Source organism: Patiria miniata, unplaced genomic scaffold (genome assembly GCF_015706575.1).
Source record: "Patiria miniata isolate m_02_andy unplaced genomic scaffold, ASM1570657v1 HiC_scaffold_30, whole genome shotgun sequence".
Lineage (NCBI taxonomy): Eukaryota > Metazoa > Echinodermata > Asteroidea > Valvatida > Asterinidae > Patiria > Patiria miniata.
In genome coordinates, this window is record NW_024037070.1 from 6387298 (window position 1) to 6413150 (window position 25853).

The following is a 25853-nucleotide window of genomic DNA, read 5'->3' on the forward strand; positions in this document are numbered from 1 at the left end:
ATTTGGACTTCGATGAAGTCTGGTCCCTTTCACCCTTTTATTGGTTGAACGTTCACAATCGTCACTTGGGCATATGAGCAATACTACCAATGAGTCCGTATTTCATAGTCCTAAATTCACACTATACCGGCACCGCTGCGTTCTGCGCCACATTGCGCAGTACACACCATGTGCGCAGTACACACCATGTGCGTGCCAATCTCCATATAAGGAGTTGTTTACGACTACTCGCAAGAGCACATACCATAACATAGCTAGAGGGGTGTTGCGAAAAACATGAAATTGAACCGAACCGTCGGAAATTTATAATTTTTGACTTCTTTTGACTTCTTGACCGAAAAGGTATTTTTTAAATGGGAATAAATATGTGCTTGGCCAGTAAGTCTGGCTTAGGGCCTGGTCACCGATACTATCCCTAGCCGGCGTCCATTTCTCCAAGCCGGTCTAAAACTGATTGTTTAAAACCTGCCAAGCACATTTTATTCCCTTAATAAGAATATCCACCGAGACCCCTACATCGCATAAGGTCCGTTACAAATTGAGTGTCCTACGGGGTGTCTTAAAATTTATGCCTCGACATTCCTCGCGCTAAAACATGGAATCCCACGGAAACACATCTGAAAGTTTTCTGAAATTTGTGCATTTCGGATTATAATTTTTGGGAAAGGACATGACGATGTGAACATTCTACCACTGACACGTGTCTTCCTTTGGGTTCAGAAATAAACAATTTCTTGGAGTTTTGTACTTAATTGGCTGGTCCACTTTTCTTGTTTTCTATCCAATGTTTAACTCTTACAGATGAGCAATAATTTTCTAAAATATTTTATTTCCTCAATTATAGTGTTGTTAGGGATGTGTTTAATAGGAAAAAAAATGAATCCGTCCACATTTTTCATACATTGTACATGTATTTGGTGCCTTATAATTTAAGAGTAAATGAAGAAATGTACATGTAGGTGCTAGTCACATAGTACATAGTGACTGTGTTAACCAGTTCGCGCCGGGATTATTTTGACAAGAACAGAACGAGGTGTGGGATTACTTTTCGCGCAACATCAAGCCAGGTGGGTTGAAGCCATCACCATCTCATGATCTGGCAGCACACTCATATTTCCAGCCTCGCTCGCTGCGAGCGGGTTGCCGACGGATATTTCCGGCCTCGCTCCCTGTGTGTTCATCTGTCCTCCGTTCCGAATACCGCAAAACCTTTGCGTGTATACATGTATATACACGTCATCCGACACAAACTGGTTAAACCGTTGATGTGTGTCTACATGTAAATGTATGGTTTGATGTAAAAGTTGTGTCAAATGAAAATTTACAGTTGCGGGAAAATGTTTTTCAAGACTTAACTTTTGGTTACACATTTTGTTTTGCTTGTTTTTTGGGGGTAAGATAGGTATTCCATGAGCTCTGTGAAATTTGTCCAAAACATGGAGTTTACAAATATCTTTATTAAAATTATTGCCTGTGAAGGTTTGAAAAGTTTGCTTTATGTATAAAAAAAAGTGGTGGAAAAAAATCTTGTGGACAATCAAAATTTTATGAATTACATTTTCTTTTCATAAGTAAACTTTGTTTTAACTCTTTCAGTGCCAAAGTCGTACATGTACGAGGTATATTTGTTAGTTCGACAGTGCCAACCTCGTACATGTACGAGGTAATGTTCGTAATCAAAATCGTTAAACCTCGTGCAATTGTAAGGGGTAGAGTAAGCATATTATCACAAGGGGGCGCTCTCGCTCTTTTTAATAATATCATTTTTTCATTCAGGTAGGACCTGTATTTATTTGTTTCATTCGAGTTCTTGCGAGAGGGCGCAGCACTGACACTCGTATTTTCTGCAAAAAGTGCGGAATTCCCCTGTGTGCACTGTGCAGGACAGTGTTTCAGGGTGTATCTCTATGTATTTGACTACTATTGACTTTCCAATATACCAAGGATATACCAGAGAGCAACAACAACAAATTTAGTGAGTAAAACTTATTTACCCTTTTTTTTACAGAATTTTGAACAATTTCAAAAAATGCTCGAAGTTGGGCACTTAAGGGTTAAACTTTTCAAATTTCGCGGGCACTGAAAGAGTTTAAATGGATGCAGGATTGTCCCAATTATGATGGTACATGTATGGTGGCGCCTGGAAGTATATCATACTAGTACTTGTTTCTTGTTTAAGTGGTTTGCACAAGGGTCTTTCTACAAATGTGGGTCCAATTTATCCTGTCCATGTTACATCTGACATCTATGATTTTTGTTATTCTGGATGCACTAAACCCCAACTTTCTAGGTATTTTTGCTAGGATGCAACCCCAATCCTGCAAAACCTTGCAACTACATGTACCTCCATGCAAAAGCTTCATACAGCCTCAATCCTGCAAGGGGGACCATTGCCTCAGTCCTACAAAATCCTCCAGCAACAACGGTGGTGTAGCCAAGGGGGGGGGGGGGGGGGGGGCACAAATTCGACGTGCCCCCCCCTCCCCCCACCAAAATACAATAATGCCCCTTTTCCTTCCCCAACCAAAAAAGGTTTTATGAAGTTGTAATTTTCTTTCCAGTAGTCATGGTAGTGAATGACAATTAGGTGAAGCAAATGACATACCCAATGTAAATTTACGTGCCCCCCCCCCACCAAAATACTGATAATGCCCCTTTTCTTTCCCCAACCAAACAGGGTTTTTGTAAGTTGTATTTGTTCCAGTGGTGAATAGTGATCATGTGAAGCAGACGACCTACCCAATAAATTTAAATTAGTTTGAAGTCATCCTAAATGACACCTGAATGGCAGCATGATAAAGTTCAGCGGTAACAGGGACAGGAATAATTGTCACTTTGGACTTTTAAGTCCAGAATGACCCCTACTTGTAATTATATACAGTGCGGTTTATATTTAGTCTTGATTGACCCTATTCTGTAGTATATACTTGTACACATCAGATTTTATGTGTAAATAAAAAGAGTGTGTTTATTTCACTGTCACGTCACCTGAAAATGTCAGTTTTTAAAATTTATTTTGGCCTTCTTGTAGAATCTTGTAACTTCTTAAGAGTGTGATATTGGACTTAATTTGACAAAACTTTAAAGATGCGTACATTTGTACATACATGAATGAGAGCATGTGTACAACCCGGCTTGGGCAATTCCAATTTTTTTGGAATCTGTCCCGAGTACATACAGGTGTTCTAATCCAATTCTGTCCATCTACCCCCCCCCCCAAAAAAAACACAGCGAGGATAGACCTTCATTTCACCTTATCAACCGGAATTAATTTCTTAAGTCCCTTTCCGGATTCCAAGTTTGTAATTGATTATATTCGATTCTGACCTGAGATCGCCCAAGCCTGGAATTGTCATTTCCATATTTTTGTTCAAAATCCACCGTCCACATGTTGTCACAAGCAGGCTTTGCTGATGTGCGTTAAGTTTCCTTACAACTCTTCTTTGACAAAGCAATAATTCACCAACCTGGTTCTCAACGACAAATCAGATAAACACATTTATGACAAAATTAAATCTCACAGAATCCAAGTAATTTATTCTCTACATTTCTTGCCAAAAACAACTCGAGTTAAAACTCTTAACAAATGTGCTCCTTCCTATCCCTAATGTTCTTCCTCTATCCCTAAACAAGTGCTTTCCCTGACCATTTTAAAACAAATACCAGGCATGCAACTGGGAATTTAAGGAAAAAACGAGGAAATTCCAAAATACACAAGACTTTGTACAGCATTTTTCAATTTGTGATGGCATTCATGAGAAGTAAAAAACGAGAAAATCAGCGGATCCGAGGAAAAGTTGCATGTCTGATTAATACATGTACACAGCACGTGAGCATAAAAAAACTTTTACTGAAAGAGGTAAATTTTACTGAAAGAGTGAAAATTTTACTGAAAGAGGATTCTGAAAAACTGAAAAAAACGTAAAACAAAAAGATTTTGGAGTATATCAGGGTTCCAGTAAAGCAATCAAAACGTGACAAAAACAAAAATACCTTTCCCCCCCCCCAAAAACCACCACCCCTTTTGTCTATGACAGCAGCAGTTGTACATGTACATGTATGTAGGCTTACCAGTGCTGATGTTTAGCGGCGTGTACAGAACTCATGGTGTTTTTGTCAACGTGTTTTATTTCTCCATGCATGCCATGGCGTCAGCAGGGGCAGGCAAGCTAGTACTAGTACAATGTTTTGGTACATGTACGCGGGGGTGCCAGAAAAGATTTGTTCTTGTCCCACATCTCGATTAAACTTTTAAGAAAAAAAACACCCCCGAAGTACCCAAAAATGTGTATACCTCGTTTATTAATCAAAGTTTCAGAAAAAAACGTGTAGCTTTTTCCTTATTTTTTTTTCCGGACAACTGGTAAAAGTTTAAAGTGTGCTAGGATAATTGTAACTCGTGCCACTGTCAAATGTAAAATCACGGACTCGTAAGTAACATGAAAAGAAAAACTGTCACGGGTGACTTGGCAAGGTCTCCATGCCATTCCACTTTCCAGTGCAGCACAGTGGTGAATTTGAGATGAGAAAAATGCCTACAGTTACAAGTGTGGCTTGGGGGGGGGGGGGGCATCAAGGCATTTAATTTAAGGTCGTAATTTATTAATTCCGTGTATATGTATTTTCCAGCAAGAAAATGTCATTGCCTTCCCATGAAACTCGCTCATACATCTGAAAATTACATGTGTACCTTATTTGTATAAAGCACTTTCCAGATGCAGTGTGCACATAACCGAACTACAGAGCAAGGGTGACCAAGCCTATATTTGTAATTAATTAATTAACCCTCCTACTATTTAAGAGGTCACCAATGGTCAAAATTTTCTTCCTCACCTCCTGGCCTACTGTGTACAAACCAATGGGGGTCTAGACCAATATTGACCCAAGTAACAAGGTTGACAATGCATGTTTCCATAGGAGGGTCAATCGTCAAAATGTGTTAAATAATTAAACTCATTTGGCATTTTCAACGACAATTAGAACTCGATTAGTAATTCTTCTACATAGAATGGCATGTTGCTTTTAGTAATTTTTTAATCTCAACACCAACAGGCCATGCCAGCAAATTCTTAAAAGGATCTGAATCCAAAAACCTTCATACATGCTGTAGATGAACAATGAATCAAAATTTCTTTTCAGTCTGTGTGCGACTCTGTTTTCACTTGAAGAACACAACTGTCACTGTGATGTCATCCCGGTATTGCCTGACCACATTGTCCGGTAGACTCAGTGTGTTGGCCAGTCTATGGTGGTCGAACCTGTTGTGAATCCCTCCTAGAGCATATCGGATTAGGTGAGTGGCTACGTTGTCGTCTCGCGGCCACAGAGCCGCCTTGCGCCTCGACAACATCTGATGGATCTGCTCCAGGCTCATAGCAGCAGACGGGGGATGGAAGTGGCCGACCTTATCCCTCATCAAGAGGAAGTCCCCAACTAGGTTGACGGCCTTCTCTGGCGTCAGGCAATCCCACAATCCATCAGTGGCAAGAATGAGGAATCGGTCGGCCGGGGTCAAGCGGTGGTGGATGACCTCGGGCGTGGCGATCAGGTAAGGAGGGGTGTGGTAGTTCTTGGGGATGACGTTGGCCCCGAACCAGGGATTCAGGACCTGGTGTTGGAGGGACTGGCTCCATTTGTAGCGCACGTCGCCGAAGGCTCGCAAGGGGGCCAGCTCACTCAGAAGGCGACCGTTCTTGATGACTGTGGAAGATTCATCCAGACGGTGGGCTGAGCGTATCCTTTTGACTTCATCGACGTTTTGCGCATTATGATCGTTTGACACGGCAATGGCACTCCATGGCTCACCTTCACTCTGCCTGCCAAGTACCGCCCGACAATCTCCAGCATTAGCTACATACAAGTCATCTGCATCCACATACGCGACACAAGCACAGGCTCCAGAGAAAACAGTGTGCAGCCCCTCGTCGTTGAACTCTCCGTTTGAGGTGCTCACCGCCTCTGCGGACAAGTCTTTGTCCAGTCGGTCAAACGACGTCATCAGCATATCGGCCTTTTTATCCTCCTCCTGGAAATCAATCGCCACGTTGTCTCTCATGTACTGTCCAAGACTGTGTCGGAACAGCAACTGCCTGTCATCGGAGACGTAATCCTTAGGATGCTGGTACCAGTTGACCAACTCTCGCAGTTCCCCGTTGTTGAACATGCGGAGAGCCTGCTGGAGCACATCGTAAGGGAGAACCTCCGCTGCGATGTAATTGAGCAGGCGCTCGCTGACAACCTGAGCGCAGGCCGGACCATGATGCCCATCAAACACTCCAAACAGCATGGCCTTGGTCAGGATGCACTCTGCTTCAGCCCGGCGATCCTCCATCGGATTGTTGGACCCTAACTGGTTGGTCATGAAAGTTTTCACCGAGGTGCCCTTGCTGTCGTCTACTTCCACCGTAAGCTCGTTCCTGAAAAGAATAGAGTTGACCTGTTCCGGCGAGACAGTCAGGTGGCCGTACCAGTTTTGAACCGGAGTTGTGTGAAGCAAGCGGACAGGCTGGTAAAAACCTCTTCCAAGCAAACTCCACGGTTTCCAAGATTGAGTAGTCTTGAGATGAGGGTGACGATGAAAGCTTTTATTCTCAAGTTGAACTTCAACATGTTTAACTTTAAATGATGCCTGATTATCATTGTTGCAGTCGTACCAGTTTAAGGTCCTGCCAAAATGTACCATGCGCCTACCAAGCATGGCGGGCCTGGTATATAAATATCTGATGCTCGGTACAAATTTCGCACGTGACATCCTTGTCATTGATCGCTTAATGTTGAAGATCTCACAATATTGCCACCTGGTTACATACATACATCATTATTTATGCAAATCAATGTCACTTGTGTCATGATGCCCGCGCCCGGTTGAAACATTTTCACAATCACATATTGCCGAATGGTCACATTCGTGTTTCAATGTTTCTTCACTGCATTACTATTTCCGTGGTTTTTCTGTAAATTACTCTCGCTCACCAGTCACCACCATAATCTTAATTATTGTCAACTTCTCGACAAATCAGTGCACCGCTGCAGAAATCTCCTCTCATGCCTGTTGTGCATTCAAGCGGAAAAATCATGGAAAAATATACACCGGTATAAATGTGTAGCGCCCTCGTTTGACAGCAATTTGCACAGTTACAAAACACACGCGCGTGACGCAGAACGTACGAGTGCAAGTATCCTCTGCAAATATCGTTCGTTGCCCTCAAAAGCGTCTCGTCAATTGTTCAGAAATGTTACCAGGAATCTGCCGAAGTACTGTGGGTGCAGTGAGGAGTGTCGTCGGGGTTTCTAGGCGGCATTTTTTGCAGCAATCTTCGTCCCTCGGGACAGTGGCTCCGAAGCTGGGTGAGAAATCCGCATGGTGCTCTTGAATATTGTGCATTTAGTGGGACGGCGCGGAGCAGGGAACCAGACCACAAGTTGCATAAGAAATTCCTTTTTTTATATTTTATTTAAAGTTTATTTTATAGTTTTATTATACTTATAGTTTACTTTTTTTCTGGTGCTGTTTTCTGGTTTTTAAAAAGTGTTGAATTGGTTTGTCATGTTTGTTATTTTAACTGGCATCATATATTTATACATAACATGTCATAGGCCTAACTGACAATGACTGAGCTCAGCTACATGTATGTAGTCTTCATTAGTCATGTTACTGTTAGTTTGTCAAATAAAGTTGACTCCATGAACATCACAAATGTTCTCTGAAGAATGGTGGGGGGGGGGGGCATAGGACTTAGGAGTGGAGGGGGTAACAAATCGTTTAAAAGATATTTTCCCAATAAAAACACAACTAAGTCACGCATTAACTTTACTTTCAGGACCTCTCTATGTTTTGAACTCGCCTAAAATGCTGGCAAAGGGAAAAAATGTATCCAGATTCGAATTCTTCCAGACCCCACTTGTTCTTTGGTTGTGTACAAAGTCTATTGAGTGCATTTTTAAAGTATTTTCTAACAAAATTTGAAATGTTTCTCAGTCCGAAACTCATGTCTTTTCAACATTTTTGCAATAACTGACCTTCATTGAGATAATATATGAATGAAAGAAGTGGCATCAGGATGCAACATTCTTTCCCTGGCAAAGCCTACTAGTAATAGGCCAGATTTAGTTTTTCTTTCCGAGTAATGTTATTTTAAATCTGGAAGTTTTTACAATTGACAATTGATGCTTGCAAAAGGGTTGACTAAATAGCAATGCTGAAAAAAAAAAAATTGAGGGTCCTATAACTAGGTAGATAACGCCTTCATTCCCAAGTTAAAGACTTAAAAACCCACATTTGACCATCATCGCGATTTACAATACATGCTATTAATAAAAACAAATGATGTCAGGGTGGGGCCGTATCATAAGTCCGACGCCTCATAAGTCCGAAATTTCGGACGTATGAGGCGTCGGACTTATGAGGCATAAAATTTATTTATTCCGCCTCATAGGTCCGACGCCTCATAAGTCCGACGCCTCATAAGTCCGAGGTCAGAAAAACGAGGCGTTTAATTTGTCGGACTTACGAGGCGTCGGAGCTATGAGACGTTGGACTTATGGGCCTTTATTTGGTTAGGGGATGCGATTTTGTCAGACTTATGAGGTGTCGGACCTATGAGGCGTCAGACTTATGAGCGGACCCAATCAGGGTACCACATTCTGCCTTCGTTTTTAAAACAGAAAGTGTTAGTTGTGATGACGTATAAACAAAGCAGTTTTTTCCCCTTAAAAATTACAGAGGATGCAGTTACAAATGAGGACACCTTTGCAGGAAGGGCACTGTACATGGATGCCCAGTCAACTACACCATTGGTGAGGTTCACTTCTTAGAGCCGTTTCCCAGACCCCACCATCTTTGTGGTCACATGGTCATCTCAGGGGGCATTGCAATAGAAACGCGAGATTATAATGGCATGACGGCATGTCTTTCAGTTGAAATGCCCCCCTCCCCACGGAGATTGCCACACGATCATAAAGATCATGGTGTCCGTGAAATGGTCCATGGTCATGGACTAACAATTGGCATTCTATATGGTCTGTACTTAACCCTCCTGGTGGGAAGTCAAGATTCAGAGTGATATGTACGGTACATGCAAAACCCTTTAAAACCCTGCAGGTCAGTTTAAAGTGAAGGGATATGAAGTGTTCGAGTAACTGTGTCACACAGAGAGTCACTGCACACACAAAAAAACAGCACTGTGGAGAGCAGTGAAGCATGACCAAATCTGCTTGCTTCCCCTGAGCTTAAACACAAACGAATCGTGCAGGGAGTTGCTCCACAGAAGATTACCTCAAAGGAATTTGAAGTGTATGTGTGTCTGCTAAATCTCTGGGCAAAAGTAGCTTTGCAAACTTGAAGGGTTGTGAAAAGCAGAAGACTAGGAGGGTTAAAGAGTTGTTTTTTTTACATGGCACATTTTGTGTGGACACTAAACTAATAAAAGCCAGCTTCTTCACTGCTGAATCTGAACTACGTAGATCATGAGTAATTAGTTCAGTTTTTATTGGAGACAATATGAATCATAAGGCCATTGTTTCTCTCCAGTTTCCTTGACATGAAACGATTGGAATAAAAGAAAATATGTGCTCCCCTTGGATGGAATGCCAGTCCATCACAGGTTACTCCCCATCTATTGCTGATACCCATTTACATATATTGCTCTGTTGAAAGAGGTCGATTGGGGCAAAGTGGCTTGCCTGAGGACACAAAGTATCCTTCCTCTGTGGTATAACCAACAGCTGGATTTATCTCCATGACCCTTTGGCCATGAGTCACAAACCTAGCCACTAAAGTTTCCATTAATTAACATTAACCCTAAATCCCTAGGCCTTTTTGCTGGGATGTAGCCTCAATCCTGCAAAATCCTCCAATTGGCCTCATGGAAAAATAGCAAATTCCTCCACCATTCCTGCAGTAACTGTCAATATGTTGAGGCTTGGCCAGTGACATCCCGGAGCAGTACAGAGGATTTCAAGCATAATCCAGGCCTATATTTGTGCATGGCTAAGCAAAAACAAAACACAAGGTCCGGCCCAAGACCTTGACAAAGTGCATCCTACGAAATCAGTAAAGCACTTTTGCCATATAACCTCAATCCTCCAAATTCCTCCACTTTGGCAAAGAGGATTTTGAAGGATTCAGGGTGGTTAGGGCTGATAGCACTCTTGGGTGTGATCCATAAAATCAAGATAGTCATAATGTCAAGCTTCTATAATGCCTGTTTTCAGGACCCCCGCGTACTGGATGCCATGATGCCATACTCCCTGGCCTACTTTGGCAATCCTCACTCCAGGACCCACTCCTATGGCTGGGAGAGTGAAGAGGCCGTGGAGAAGGCTAGAGCAGTAAGTGCCACACAGTAGTAAGCTTACTAGTGCAGACGTTTTACCACTCGACCACCAAGTCGGCCGGAGTCGGCTGGCTGGTGCGAATCTCATGTGGCAGCTTGTGCCGCAACCAAGCTTTTTTCCTTGCAAGCTCTCACACAAGATTGAGTATACAGCATTAATAGAAAAATGTCGGCATAGGGCAAAACCAAATGTAAAATCCATTGATTTTTGTTGATTCTTGTAGGATTAGGATTAGGATTACACAAGATTGAGTATACAGCATCAATAAAAAATGTTGACATAGGGCAAAAACAAATGTAAAATCCATTGATTTTTGTTAATTCTTGCTGGATTAGGATCTGGCTGGAAAGTACAGTACATGTTCCTATTTCCATGTACATAATGCAGTACTTCACACACACTTTAAAACTCCGATGGTGGGCTAAGTCAGAATTTGTCTGTTGCCCTCGAAAACGCCAACTGTTTACCATTATTTTTTAGACAAAGGCGACAGTTTTATAAAATGTCCAAAAAAAGTTACCTGTTAGGTATTTCAAAATGGAAGGAATTTTTTGAGAAAAGTGGTTGGCAAACTGTCAGCAGGAAGGCACACATGAAGTCTTTCTGTCAAATTTCTCACTGTTATTCCCGTCATACTTACAGCAAGTTGCAAGGCTGATCGGAGCAGACTCACGTGAAATCATCTTCACCAGCGGCGCCACAGAATCCAATAATATCTCTGTCAAGGTACAACAATTTATGATCTTTAAAAGTACATGTAAAAGGAACTCTTCGATGCTGATTTTTGTCGAGTTGATTCTTTTGTGTGTGTGTGTAAGTCTTTGAATTTCATAAGGTCTTGGTCTCCATTGAGTCAATGACTCGAGTTGAGTCCTGTTTGAATGGCGATTTGTTGTGACTTGACTGGACTTGAGGCGTTACTGGCTAATGACTTGACCCAACTTGACTCACTGCGAGCAGCGAGTCGAAACTTGACTCAATTTGAGTCACAATATTCAGTGACCCATCACAGACCTGACTATTTGTAGGGGATATGTAGTTTACTTAGTAAATATAACCCTGTCCCTCTGCGAACAAAATTACAGCTAAAATCTGTCTGGGGCCAATTCTATGAAGCTAACCCCCAAACCCACAAATGTTCTTATCCATCACTGAAAATATTATCTTATCACAAAAGGCTGAAATCCCCCTGATCAGCTCATTGAACTTTGTCTCTTCCGTGTCCCTTTTCCATTCATAAAGTTCATACCATATCTTAGCAAATTGTACCTTTCCGATTCACAAAATACTGATTTTGATTTCCTGCTTTCACAGGGTGTGGGCCGATTCTACAAGTCCCGCAAGAAGCACATTTTAACCACGCAAACAGTGAGTTGACCGTACTCCTAATTTCTGCATCTTTCTATTTTTCCCTAACCGCAAAGGTTCATTTTAATTGTGCAGAATCTTGTTGAATTGAGCATGGTTGGGGTTAAAAACCGCAGAGTTTTGGATTGTGGAAGTTCAGGATTTAACATTGAAATCCTAACATAGCAAATGCAGCAAGTCTCTGTGAATTATCAGGCATGCAAGTTTTCCTCGGATCCGCTGATTTCCTCGTTTTTATTTTTACTGCTCATGAATGCCATTACAAATGGATAAACACTGTACAAAGTCTTGTGTGGTTTGGAGTTTTTTCTTCTAAATTCCCAGTTGCATGCCTGAACTATGGAGGAGCTAATTTCCTGAAACTCCTTAGCACAGAAATTTCCTATGCACAGAAGACAAACTTGCTAAGTAAAGAACAGGTTACCAGCCAAATTGACATGCTTCATATACTGTCAGAGACTGGTACTCAGTAAAATTTTGCTTACCAAATGAATTTGATTCGCAAAAGTTTCTGCTGAATACCTCTCTAAAATTGGGCCCTGGGTTATTTCTTGAGTTAAAAAAAACTTCTGTAACTATGTTTGTCTCCACAGGAGCACAAGTGCGTGCTGGATTCCTGCAGAGCTCTGGAAGGCGAAGGATTCGAGGTGACCTACCTCCCTGTGCAAAGCAATGGAATCGTAGACCTTAAAGTAAGCGGGGATCTTCAGAGGAAGGCCTTGTCTGAATTTGCCTGGCTAAGGCTTGCCATAATACGGGGATCTGTCTGAGGTGGCTTGTGTTCTGGCAAGTCATAGCCAAGTGCTTTAGACTAAGTCAAGTTATTAGAATGAGGGATTTAGACTTAGAAATGTGTAGACTCCATGCAGGAACTTTAAATAGTGGTGTGAGGCCTACTAAGGAGGGCTTGAGTTGGACACCTTGTAAGCGTGCTCTTGTTTTCTTGTGCAGTGTGCGTGAGATTAAATTTCGAATGAAAGTGCAAAATCTGTACAGTTGTCATGCGAGAAGAAAAACCTGTATTTGAGTAACATTGGATGCACATATTAACCCTACCCCCCCCCCCCCCTCCCCGGTCCTTTTGGCTAGGAACCATCCTCAATCCTGCGAAATTCTCTAATTGCCACCGTGTAAAAATTGGATTCAGCCTCAATCCTCCAAAATCTTCCGTTATTTCTTGAATTTGTTGAGTGGAGGGGTGATCGCTGCCTCAATCCTTCAAAATCCTCCAGCAAACCTGTCAATGGATTGAGGCAGTGCCGATGACATTCAGAAACAGTGCGGATGATAACTAGCATAATGCAGGGCTCAATTATGCATGGCTGAACATAAACAATGCAGGGTGCAGCCTATGAACTGGACACAATACATCCTCCAAAATCCTCCAAAACTACCTGGACGATTTTGGAGGATTGAGGAGGGTTAAAGGGAATGTACATCATTGGCTTTTGCTGTAATTTTCAGAAATGAACTATTTTGAGGGGTTAGTATAACGGATCAAATATTGTTACACTGACATGTTTGAAGTTTTGTGTTCGAAAATGCTGGAAAAACCAAGAAAAAAAATGTTCAAGTAGTCTGGTTCCCTGACTCCACTAAAGATGAAATGGATCAATTTATAGATGCCGGAAAATTGTAAGGTAATGGAACCAGTCTAACTGGCCTGCACCCGTTCATGAACATGTAACCAATAGCAAACAAAATTTGGACTGAAAAAAAAAGGTAAATTTGGAGTAATAGCTGAAAAATAGTTAGGTTTTTCCAACAGTGGTCGGCCGACCACCGTTGGAAATGTATACAACATACCAGTTTTCTTGAAAATGACCTCACACCTGGTGACATAATTTTACAGGATGCTTTAGACTTTCATTTACCAACATCCTAGTAAGGTATTTCGTAAAAAATTTGTAGTTTTGTTTTTCGATGTTTGCAAGTGTTGTATATTCCCTTTAAGGTTAATCACAGTTAAAGGGAATATACATCATTTGCTTTTGCTGTAATTTTCAGAAATGGATGGAATTAGGGGGTTGGAAATATATAGCAAATATAGTTACACTTACTTTTTTGAGGTTTTGGGTTCGAAAATGCTATAAAAACCAAGAAAAACAATCATTTTCCTGTAGTCTGGTTCCCTGACTCCATATAAGAAGAAACAGAGCAGTTTACATACATTGGGGAATTGTAAGGTCAAGGAACCAGTCTAGCTGGCTTGTACCCGTTCATAGGTGTGTAATCGATTGCAAACAAGTGCGATGGTCAATTGGGGCCAGTATTTGAAGGAAAAAAACCAGTGTTTTCCAACGCTGGTCGGCCGACCAGCGTTGGAAATTGATACAAAAATACCACTTTTCTTGAAAATGACAGTATACCAGGTGCCATGATTTTACAGGATGCTTTACACTGTCATTCACTAACGGTCCAGCAAGGTATTTCAAAATGATTTGGTAGTTTTATTTTTTGATGTTTGCAAATGTTGTATTTTCCCTTTAAACCAAACCCACCAAGTCGCTACATATGTGCTAAAATGACCACTTTATTCACGGTGCTTGGCACATGAGCATTTGCAATGACGTGTTTCTACTGTGACGATGACAGGTGAATAGGATACACACAGTGAAATCTTGATTAGTCAAACCTCAAGGGAACAGGTTCAAAATTTGACTAATAAGCAGAGTTTTGAGTTGAGCAGGGTTGTATATCATTGTTATACTACTGAAGGGAATGGATTCTTTGTTTGACTTTACAGTTGTTTTGAGTTATCAGAGTTTGACTTATCGAGATTTCGCTGAACATGTAATTCGCCAATTCAGACCTATCTTCCAGAAAACAATGATAAGTAGCTGAAAGTCCCGTTAAAGAAAGTGAGGTAAATATGTTGTTTTTGGATTTACTGTGGAAATTGCTCGCTCTGTACCACTCAATACTAGAACACCATATTGTGTTCTGCTAGAGCAAATTAGAGCACAAAATTATCGAGGCCAATCAACCAAACTTCTTTCTTTTGTGGTCTAGGTTTTTGAAGAGGCTATTCGTCCAGACACAGTGCTGGCAAGCGTCATGATGGTCAACAACGAAATAGGAGTCAAGCAGCCAATACCTGAAATGGGTGAGATATTCATTTCCATTTTTGTGGAAGTCACTCTTGCAAAACTGAACAATAACAGATCAAGGCAAATGGCCACAGAAATGAGTCTAAAGTAAACCAATCACCGACAATTCTTGCAGAATTTGTGACAAAAATTGTCATTTCTCAGCATAAACTTGCACAATTGCCTCACATAGTATTGTTTTTTCCTAAAAATGAAAATCTCATACAAATCCTCAATCCAATTTTTTAACTTTGTTCACATTTTGTTCATATTTTTGTCAATTGCTTTCTCCAGGCAAAATCTGTCGAGCCCACAAGGTGTTCTTGCACACAGACGCAGCCCAGGCAGTGGGCAAGATCCCCGTAGACGTCAACGAGATGAACATTGACTTAATGTCAATCAGCGGACACAAGATATATGCCCCAAAAGGTAGGAGTAGGTCTCAGCCTGTGCATAATGGCCAAGTACCGTAACTCAGATGGTACCACCAATGACCATACATGCACGTAGATTGAACCTTTTTACACTTGGTCAGACTTTAACAATGGTACGGTAATAACAGGTCAAAATACACAGAGGTTGGAGTTCAACCTGTGTTGGAATCTAACCCGTTTTGGTAGTTAGGCAAGGGCACCATTCACACTTACACTGGCATGCCCATGTTAACATCCAACCCACATTGGAATCCAACCCATGTTGGCATCCAACCCGTGTTGGAATCCAACTCGTGTTGGTATCCGACCCGTGTTCCCTTAGAACACAGGTAGGCAGGGCGTACTGTTCACACTTAACACTGGAATGCTCGCCTTAAAATCCAGCCCACATTAGTATCAACTCGAGTTGGAATCCAACCCATGATGGAATCCAACCCGCGTTGGAATCCAACCCGCGTTGGAATCCAACCCGCGTTGGAATCCAACCCGCGTTGGAATCCAACCCGCGTTGGAATCCAACCCGCGTTGGAATCCAACCCGCGTTGGAATCCAACCCGCGTTGGAATCCAACCCGCGTTGGAATCCAACCCGCGTTGGAATCCAACCCGCGTTGGTATCCAACCCGCGTTGGTATCCAACCCGCGTTGGTATCCAACCCGCGTTGGTATCCAACCCGCGTTGGTATCCAACCCGCGTTGGTATCCAACCCGCGTTGGTATCCAACCCGCGTTGGTATCCAACCCGCGTTGGTATCCAACCCGCGTTGGTATCCAACCCGCGTTGGTATCCAACCCGCGTTGGTATCCAACCCGTGTTCCCTTTGATCACAGGTAGGCAAGGCGTACCGTTCACACTTACACTGGTGTGCACACCTGTCGGCTGTTGATATTTTTTGTTTTCTACCCAGGTAGAGCCTCTTAACCCTGGTCCCAACCAGGTTCGGACCAAGTGTAGAGCGCGGGACCCATGTGGAAGCCATGCTGGATTGTTGTCAGTGTGGAAGCTGTTCCTGAAATACAGCGATTTTGGGTAGTGTTAACGGATCCCTACGTAAGGAGGCAGCTCTGTACAACTCGGTCAAGTCCTATTATTATGGTTATTTGATAAGAGTTCTTGCTTGTTTGTCATCAGGTATTGGAGCGTTATATGTCCGTCGGCGTCCCCGTGTTCGCATCGAGGCCTTGCAGAGCGGGGGAGGCCAGGAGAGGGGTATGCGCAGCGGAACCCTGCCTACCCCACTTATAGTTGGACTCGGAGAAGCTTGTAACATCTCTCAGAAGGAGATGGAGGTAGGAATATTGAAGAAAAGTTCCTACACATTAAAATTCAACCCTAACCGCCCTGAATCCTTCAAAATCCTCTTTGCCAAAGTGGAGGAATTTGGAGGATTGAGGTTTCATGGCAAAAGTGCGTTACTGATTTCGTAGGATGCACTTTGTCAAGGTCTTGGGCGGGCCTGGTGTTCGTTTTGCTCAGCCATGCATACATGTAGGCCTGGATTATGCTTGAAATCCTCTGTACTGCTTCAGGATGTCACTGGCCAAGCCTCAACATATTGACAGTCACTGCTGCAGGATTTTGCAGGATTCAGGCAGTGGTCACCCCTCTGCGGACCATATTCTTGGAAGTATGGAGGAATTTGCAGGAATGAGGCTATATACTATTTTTCCACGATGTCAATTTGAGGATTTTGCAGGATTGAGGCTACATCCTAGCAAGAAGGCCTAGGGAGTTAGGGTTAAAGTTACAAATCTTAGTTCGAGCACTACAAATATAACTTCACCACTCGCCCTGTATGAATTTTCTGTCTCATCATGTTTTGCTCCCCTAGTATGACCACAAGCGCATCTCGGCCCTGGCCAACCGCCTCATCTCCAAGGTGACCGGCCAGATCTCGGACGTCATCCAGAACGGCGACCCCGATCAACGCTACCCGGGTTGCGTCAATCTCTCCTTTGCCTACATCGAGGGGGAGTCCCTGCTCATGGCGCTGAAGAGCGTAGCATTGTCGTCAGGCAGCGCTTGCACGTCTGCATCGCTGGAGCCGTCTTACGTGCTGCGAGCCATCGGGGCTGCTGAAGACCTTGCCCACTCTTCCATCAGGTACTAATGCTGCGATTGGTCATTTTTCTTCTTAAAGCTATAGTCCGTCATTTGCAGCCATCCGAAAAGTAACTGGCGTAATTACTGTTGAAAAACAAACTTGGTTGAAAGATAGTAAGGGAACTAAACTCCCTGTGAAATTATTCTTTCTGGGAAGCTGTCATTTTGAAGTAATCAACGAAAGAAGGCATTTCCAACGGTGATTCTTAAGAAGCACCGTAGGAAAATTTAAATTAGTAGTTCGTTTTGTTATTCAGCGCAGCGCGCACAAGTATTGGAACGACGCACACGCGCGCGCGGTTGTTATAATTCGTCGGATCAGTGCGCGACACCGCGTATAGCTGCAATTCAAAACAATTCAAAAGATGATTCAGTAACTTTTGATTTGAAATTGAGATCTTAGAATGCTGCTTTTCTCAATGTGCAGCTGAAGCTTAGCTGAAACTTCATCAGGTTAGTTGCTCAGTATCCTTCATTAGATTTTGAACACTTTTGTTGCTTCAAACGAACAAAATGCACTAATTACAAATGATGGACTATAGCTTTAACATTTATAGATGCACTCCCCTTGCTATTTTTCAGTTTCATCCTGAAAAATAGATTTAAACCTGTTTTCCCGAGGGTTGCAGACACCCTAAAAAGGACAAAGGAGATTTATGAGTTGAAAGAAAACATACAAGTTGAAAGTTTATTAAGAGGCAAATTATCAACTTTGTTGAAGAGCACAGGTTATGCAACTTGAAATGCCATGAAATAAAAGTGGAGAAAACAGGGTGTACAAACATTTTCTACTCAAAACTTGGATCTTGGAAGTTATAATCTTGTGCATAATCTCACAAAATGAGTACAAGATTGGCTAACTTAAAAGCTTTAATTTTGTTGACAAAATTAACCAACATTAGTGCTTGATAGCAAACATTGTTATACTTGTCCCGTTTAAAGTTTTGTGTTCATGGATGATAGAAAAAAAACAAGAAAACAACGCGTTCTTGTTGTCTGGTTCCCTGACCCTACTTCACGCGAAACAGAGCAATTTATTGAGGTCGGGGAATTGTCAGGTCAGGAAACCAGACTAGCTGGCTTGCAGATGTTCATGGATGCGTAACCGATTGCAAACAGAATGTGGACTAACTAAATTTGGTAAACTGAGGGCAGTATTTGAAAAAAGGTCGTTTGTTTTCAACGATTGTCGGCCAACCAACGTTGGAAATTGATACAAAAATTAATTACAATTGAATGTTTGGTTGAACAACAAAATTAACCAGAGGGCTGGATAGCTCTGTCCAGCAGAGCACCGGTGTAGTATTCTTGGGGAGTGTGGCCTAGTGGTTAGGGTTTGTGACTCATGATCAGAGGGTAAGGGGTTCGAATCCAGCCGCTGGTCATATGTTGCGTCCTTGGGCAAGCCACTTCATCCCCACTTGCCTCTCTCCACCCAGGAGCATAAATGGGTACCGGCATTAGCTGAGGAGTAACCTGCTATGGACTGGCATTACATCCAGTGGGGAATAGAAATATTCTCAGTCGTTTCATGCTATTGAAACCGGAGCTAAGGCCAAAAAAAAAAAGTTGTGCTTCCTGTTAACCTACCGATACCTACCCTATTTTGACAGCCCCTACCCTAATTTTTTTTGGGGGGGGGGGGGGGAAATGAGAAAAAAAACTCGAAAAATCACCAGTTCCTACCTTTTACCTGTAACTATATGCAGACACCTCCATATGATCGAACTCAAAAAAATTGTCAAAAACAAACCAATTTCCTTCTTACCTACCCTATTTTCAAATGATATATATAATTGGAAGCAGAACTATTTTTATTTGGCCTTAAACGCCGGCCTGATGGGCCACATTGGCTCGTGACAGACTTTAATTTTTACTTTTATTCCAGATGTCACAGGTTCAGGTCCCACTCCAGTCAGTGTCGTCGTCCATCCTAATATTGATCTGATGAAATTTAGATACGTGTCGTAAATTACTCAGACGTGTCTGCCTGGCCAGTCTCAATTTGTACCTGAAATCAATACAGACCATGTCCAGTTCTGTCACTTTTCTGTTTGTTGTCATTTGTTTGTCCCCCCCCCCCCTTCTCAGGTTTGGAATTGGCCGCTTCACAACGGAGGAAGAAATCGATTACACCGCACAGCAGTGCATCAGTAAGGTCACGGCCCTTCGTGAAATGAGGTATGTTGATACAGCTGTCTGGTTAAAAAAAATTACATGACACGTGTCAAGGGAATTAATTTCCTGCATTGTGGACTATGAGTGACATGTTATGTCAAAACCTGACGATCCGGGCTGAGTTAGAAATAGAGGTACTAACAAAAGTACGGGGAATTTGTTTTGATTTACATTTTTTTGTCAAAGTTGTGTGATTCTTACGATGTAATTATACCGTAAAAATTGCAGACATTTAGGGGGTAGTTTTTCCAATGTCTTTTTTTTTGGGGGGGGGGGGTTGCAAAATTTGTGATTCCAAAATATGCACGATTAGAATATACATGTACTAAAAAAGTTTCAGACATGGGGGTGAGTTTTTCCAATTTTGGTTGGTGTTGTGAACTTGTTGCAAATTTGATTCTGTAACATGTATGATTAAAATATGCTGTAAAAGTTTCAAACAACAATTTTACCTTCAAAGGTGATGTTTTAAAATGAGTTTGAATTGATGTATTGATCAGCTCGAGAAGTGGGAGAGAAAAAAGTTTCAACGCTGAAGTTCTCTTTTTGTTTTTACCTTCATCACATCACAAACTTCAAATGGGCTGTCATTTTGTAGCATCACCTGTTTTCGCCCAGCTGCTCAGAAGAGAGTTTTTAATTGGGAAAAAAACACACATTGACATTCAACAGCTGCAATTGCAGCAGTTTGCCTGAATTCAGAGGCATCGTTGCCAAGTGCTACTGTATAATTTGCAGGAATTTGGCTGCTCAGAAAGTCAGTGATATAAAGCCCTAAAAGCATTGTATTGAAGGGGCTTGATTTTCTTTGGTTCCTGCAAAATGTTGGATTCTGTAGGATTTAGGGAATTTTCCAGCAAAATGTCCCAGAGAGTTGAATGGAAAGGCCATTTTGGTAATTTTTCTTGTCATGGACAAATTCTGTGAATCTTTTAGCAATTACAAGGTTTTCGTTTGTGTTTTTTTTTCTCCACAGTCCTTTATGGGAAATGGTACAGGAAGGCATCGACATCAAAGAGATTCAGTGGTCCCAACACTAGAGGGCGCCGTTCAAGAACGACTGTAAGAAGGTTTTGAAGAACATCTGCTCTTGCAATTTAGCATTAAAAAAAGATACTAAAAATTGCAAATTTGAAAGGCCAATTCTAAAGTTTTTGAAATTACAGGCCAATCCACAGGCCAATCTACAGTCTGAGAATTGCGAGTTGTTGAAAACTCTTTTTTGAACAATATTCTTCCACATGACATGATTTTCTCACTGGGCGTTTCGTGCCATTTTAACACCATATAATCTCTTCGTTAAATTAAAGTTTGTTTTGGGGATAGTTGAGTTTGCTTAAAACTATTTCGAATACTTCCCTGAAGCACTTTTCTGCTAAGCCAATTGGGGCGATTCACAATGCAGTGCGCCAACAAGAGTTTGCCACGGAGAGTTCATTTTTCCGAGTGCATTGTGGGAGATGGTCGACAAATTCGCAGTGTGGGACATTTGAAATTGTTTGTTTTTCCGGCCACAAAGTTTGTACAAGTATGATTCGAATATACGTTTGCCCTTTTCTTATTATCAATATGGAGTTTTTTATAAGGCGGCAGAATGCTATGCCCCAGTCTATAACAAATAAGCTCATGTTTTCTACAGACACTCGTTCAAATGGGCCATGTTTTGTAGACCGTGAATTTTAAAAATGAACTCTCCGTGGAAAAGTCTTGGTGGCGCACTGCATTGTGATTCGCCCGAATTGGAGAAAATTTCAACTGATGAGGAGTTAATTTTGAAGTAAAGATTATTTTGTGTATTAAAGATGTAAAAGTTGTAAATAACTGTATGGTACTTTTCTTAATTCTTATTTAACTGTCCATCAAATTTTGAAGTTCTTTTTTTTGCATCCCTTGGTTTTATTGTGTTGCATGTGTTTCCACTTACCATGTCATAAATATTTATTGGTATTGTAGACAATTAAGCTACTCCTGTTGGCCAGAGGCCTGTCACGTGACTTGTATTAAAACGTTAAACAGTGCTTCAATTTTGAAATATGCTTGCACGTGGCGCCATGATCTCAATATATGAGGCTGTACGGTTGGCTATAGATATCCGGCCGTCAGGCGCACTGGCGCACTGGCGCACTGTATCCGGTATTAGTAGGATTCGGAACAATTTTTCTGATCACGACGTTATCATTGTTTGCCTATTGTGGATAAAGTTTTCTGCTACTTATACCAAATAATTTTTGAGACGACCTGTAGTAAAGAAAGTCAATGCAGTGTGTTGTAGTGGGATTTCAATTCGGATTTGTACAAATTCGGTTAGAATTCCACTAAAAAACCAGGTCTGACCGGATATGTACGCCTGTCCACAACAATCAGAAATAAAGGCGAAGCCTGTCTACATTTCAGCACTGATTTGCAAGTGCCCTTTTTGAGAAAACAAATTTGACCTGCCACCCCACCCCTGCACAAATTCCTGCATGCGCCCCTGACCTCGCTATGTCAAAATAAGAAAATTCACCAAATTGGGAAACCGTACTAAAGCATTATTTATACAAAAAAAATAAGTTCCATACAAACAGCATTTGTTTTGGTTCCCCAAAGGCAAGTACAGTCGAGTCTCGTTTTAACAAACTCGTTCGGACCTAGCCAAATTGTTTGTTATATCAGAATTTTGTAGTAAGAGGAACATCAGTCCCATTCATTGTGCACATAAATGCACAGTCGGGACCAAGGTTTTATGTTTGTTATAACCAGAATTTTGTATTAACAGAGTTTGTACTAACGAGAGTGGACTGTATTTTGTGTAAATATTTTATTTTTCTTTGGATGAAGTTGAAGGAAAGAAGTAAACATGGAGCATTTCTGGGGGTGCACTAATTCAACTATAATAAAACTGAAAAATTTCACGCACCAGGTTTTTTTTGATGATGAATGTCCTCATAATTTCTTAAATTAAAAAACTATTTAAAGCTTCGGAGACAAACAGGCCGTGTACTTTTTCCTCACATCTGGCGGGTAAATTATCTCAACAGCAGTGAAAATATTGATGGGAGATGCGTTAGGATGGCTTAAATCGCGAACGGAGAATGTCATTCCAGTCTTCTCACGATCAAGAAGTGAACATTTTTGTTTTGGTCATTAAAAATTTTGTCCTGTGCGCATATTCCTTCAGAAATCAGCGACGACGGTAGATTTTAAGATTCTGTTTTAAATTAAATCTGTATTGAACAAAATTTGATGTATAATGCCTATTGTAAATAAAACATTCTGCATAAAACAGAATGTATATTGTTGCTTCTGTTGTGCTATTATATTTTTTGTGTAAGAGAAGGAGACTTTGAAACACAACGTGAATAGTTAGTATTCTTTCGGCAAAACGAAAACACTTCTCATAGGGATGCATGTGAATTGTTTTTGTTTTGCTGAAAGAACACTTACTTTTTTTGGTGATCCGTGGACAGAACTTTAAAACGGTGTTTGTGTTCAAAATTCCGTAACTTGAAAAGTACATGTACATGAGTGATTTGAGTGACTCGTACTAAAAGAAATCGCATTGATTGGGCTTTAATATCCAAGATATTGAAAGTGCTACGGGCAAAACTTCATTCAAAAGTTGGTCCTGCCATGTATTTTTTACTCACCCAATACATTCCTGACAACTTTCTATTTGTAAGACTAATTACTTGACCTCCGAAGTGATTATTTTGTTTTGATGAGAAACCTAATCGAAAATTGGTAATTATGATCTATCAGTTTCCACATCGTATCTCAAAAACGGTAATTTCAAATCGAGGAAACAAAACCCTAAAAAATTAAGAAGTTTGCTGGATCTGTCACGCGCGATGTTTATTTGCACTGAAAAAACATGCCATATGCGCGTAATTCTATACCATCTTCATTACAGGGTAAAGTTCGTAAGATCGGATTTCTTCGTTAGTCTTGGAAGTGATGTATTTTTCTGTTGAGAAACCTAATCGAAAATTGGTAGTAATGATCTAATCAGTCTCCATGTGATATCTCATTAACAGTTAATAACATTTTGACCATCATCATAGGGGTCTACAGTATGGGCGTCAGGATTTCAATTTAAAAAAACCTCGAAGTTAATTGTTTTTGCTGGATCTCATAGGAGCGATTTATAATTGCTTCATGACTGGAAGAAGTGCTATATGAACGTTTAATTCTACATCTTCGCTCAAAGCGTCTCGAATAACGCGTCATGAAATCGTGTACATATCGCTATATGATGACAGTAAACGTTGTTCAGCTTCAAACCTGAAGCCAACCGGTATTTTCCCCTATTTGTGTTTGGAGGACGCTCTGCGTCTCTTACCAATTTAGTTGTATAAGAATAACATGTTATGTGTGAATGTAAGAATAGAAACGGCCTCCTCTTTTAAACAATATTCGGGGGAAAATACCTTTTATTTGAAGCGTTAGAAATCCAACCTTAGTGGCAGATTTACGGGGGAGGGGCTTGGGTTGGTTGGGGAGGGGGGGCGGATGCTAATATGCATATTTATGCATAAACTATATATCAATTGGCATTGTAAATATGGCTGCAATGGAATCGTTGACCCTGGAAAAAATGGGTCTAGACTCCTCGATTGATGGGTTTGGACGAGATCCTGCAGAGATATATGGAAAAGTTGTATTTCCCGTAATGGCGGCAGCTAATTTGCATATTCATTGATTAAAAACATTCTCAAGGGTACCAGGGTGGCACCCGTGGGAATATTGATCTACAAGGTCCAAATGACCAGAAAATGCGAACACATTTTGTGCGGACCTTAATTCACGGTCCGCCTCCAAATTCCGGTTTGACACCCGGACTCATGCATGGGTGCATACCTATGTTCCCCAATACCTTTGTTCCCTAACCCTCTTACCCTAACCCTAAACCTAACCATAAGGATTTTTGGGAACATAGGTATTGGGAAACACCGGGTAGATGCATTGCGGTTCGCTCATAAGTCCGACGCCTCATTGGTCCGACGCCTCATAAGTCCGACAAAATCGCATCCCCCAACCAAATAAAGGTCCATAAGTCCGACGCCTCATAGGTCCGACGCCTCATAAGTCCGACGCCTCATAAGTCCGACAGCCATTATTAATTAATAGAAATATTGCGTAAAATGTCAGAATGTTAGTGCCTCTAATTGTTCGAGTTAGTGATAACACATTGACATTAAGGGATGCACCAGACCCCCCCCCCCCCGGATTTACGCACGGTAGCATCACCCCTTGCGCCAAAAACTGTGCTCTGGCGGACTGATCTGCGGCCAGTTAGTTCATGCTATGCACAGTGCGCCGTTCGTCGCGGACTTAAACGTCGTAAATTTTTGTTTTTAAATCTCGTTCTTGCATTGTCGGACAAATGAACCTTTTCTGGTAACGGTCCATAGCTCCGACGCCTCGTTTTTCCAACGTCGGACTTATGAGGCATCGGACTAATGAGGCATCGAACCTATGAGGCGGAATAAATTAATGTTATGCCTCATAAGTCCGACACCTCATAAGTCCGAAATTTCGGACTTATGAGGTGTCGAACCTATGAGGCGTTGGACTTAATATGATACGGCCCCGATGCATTACGTGAGGCTACTGCTGGAAGTATCAGTTTGGTTTCAGCAAGAGATGTTTTTAATGACACTGCAGTCGAGACGAAGCCATTATTAAAGCCTGACTACAAAGCTGAGATTAGAATGATTATGAGGGCTTTGCAAGATACCTTGATGGCACTTGACCGTGAGTATAAGTCGATAAGATGTGATGGATTTAGTCATAAATATTCCCAGGTGTACATGATGACGTAAATCGGGACATTTGTTATGGGGGAGCTCCAGCTATATACGATATATAGCTGTGTCCTTCATCTTCTTGCAGCCAGATTGGTTTTTGGATTATCTGCAAATACTGGCCTTGTGTTCAAATCGAACATTCTTTAGGAGAAAAACGTCCATTTTTTTTTAAAAGAGCACAAGGTATTCGCCCCTTTGTCTTACACAATAATAATTGGAAGGGACAGAAAGCTCAAACTACCCATCAAGCAGATAAACTTCACAAGGACTCTAGAAAGACTGCATTTACTTCTGATCATCCTGACTAGATACTGTCAAACATTTTACGTATATTTTTCAATTAAGGTGCACTCAAGGACGAACCCCCCCCCCCCATTTCAATCATGAAGTGAATTTTGAACATTGTAATAAGGCCACGATGATGGAATTGCTTTCAGAGGAAACAATGTACTACGGTATTGCTGGCTATAGGAATGATCATGGGCTCCGGACAATGGGAAATAGCTTGACGTCCAAATTTCTACACTGATGGTCGTTAGATAATGCTGCCTTTTTAT

The 25853-nt window shown here is 41.5% G+C and overlaps 2 protein-coding genes across 2 annotated transcripts; one reads left to right on the forward strand and one right to left on the reverse strand.

The window, feature by feature from the left end:
• Nucleotides 1–3510: 3510 nt before the first annotated feature.
• LOC119739206 (pyruvate dehydrogenase [acetyl-transferring]-phosphatase 1, mitochondrial-like) lies at nt 3511–7202 on the reverse strand. The gene has a single exon (XM_038214050.1). The coding sequence runs from the start codon at nt 6809–6811 to the stop codon at nt 5159–5161; it is 1653 nt and encodes a 550-aa protein (XP_038069978.1). The 5' UTR covers nt 6812–7202; the 3' UTR covers nt 3511–5158.
• Nucleotides 7203–7232: 30 nt separating this feature from the next.
• LOC119739207 (cysteine desulfurase, mitochondrial-like) lies at nt 7233–21995 on the forward strand. Its single transcript, XM_038214051.1, has 12 exons — nt 7233–7347; nt 8723–8796; nt 10213–10329; nt 10978–11061; nt 11650–11703; nt 12297–12395; nt 14716–14809; nt 15087–15221; nt 16358–16515; nt 17058–17329; nt 19421–19510; nt 20484–21995. The coding sequence occupies exons 1-12, from the start codon at nt 7233–7235 to the stop codon at nt 20545–20547; spliced, it is 1356 nt and encodes a 451-aa protein (XP_038069979.1). The 3' UTR covers nt 20548–21995.
• Nucleotides 21996–25853: the final 3858 nt, after the last annotated feature.

Coding starts and splice junctions, on each gene's coding strand:
- LOC119739206 (XM_038214050.1), bottom strand. CDS start 6,811: ATGTATGTAACCAGGTGGCAATATTGTGAGATCTTCAACATTAAGCGA.
- LOC119739207 (XM_038214051.1), top strand. CDS start 7,233: ATGTTACCAGGAATCTGCCGAAGTACTGTGGGTGCAGTGAGGAGTGTC. Junction 16,516..17,057: donor TCTCTCAGAAGGAGATGGAG/GTAGGAATATTG, acceptor TTGCTCCCCTAG/TATGACCACAAGCGCATCTC. Junction 19,511..20,483: donor ACGGCCCTTCGTGAAATGAG/GTATGTTGATAC, acceptor TTTTCTCCACAG/TCCTTTATGGGAAATGGTAC.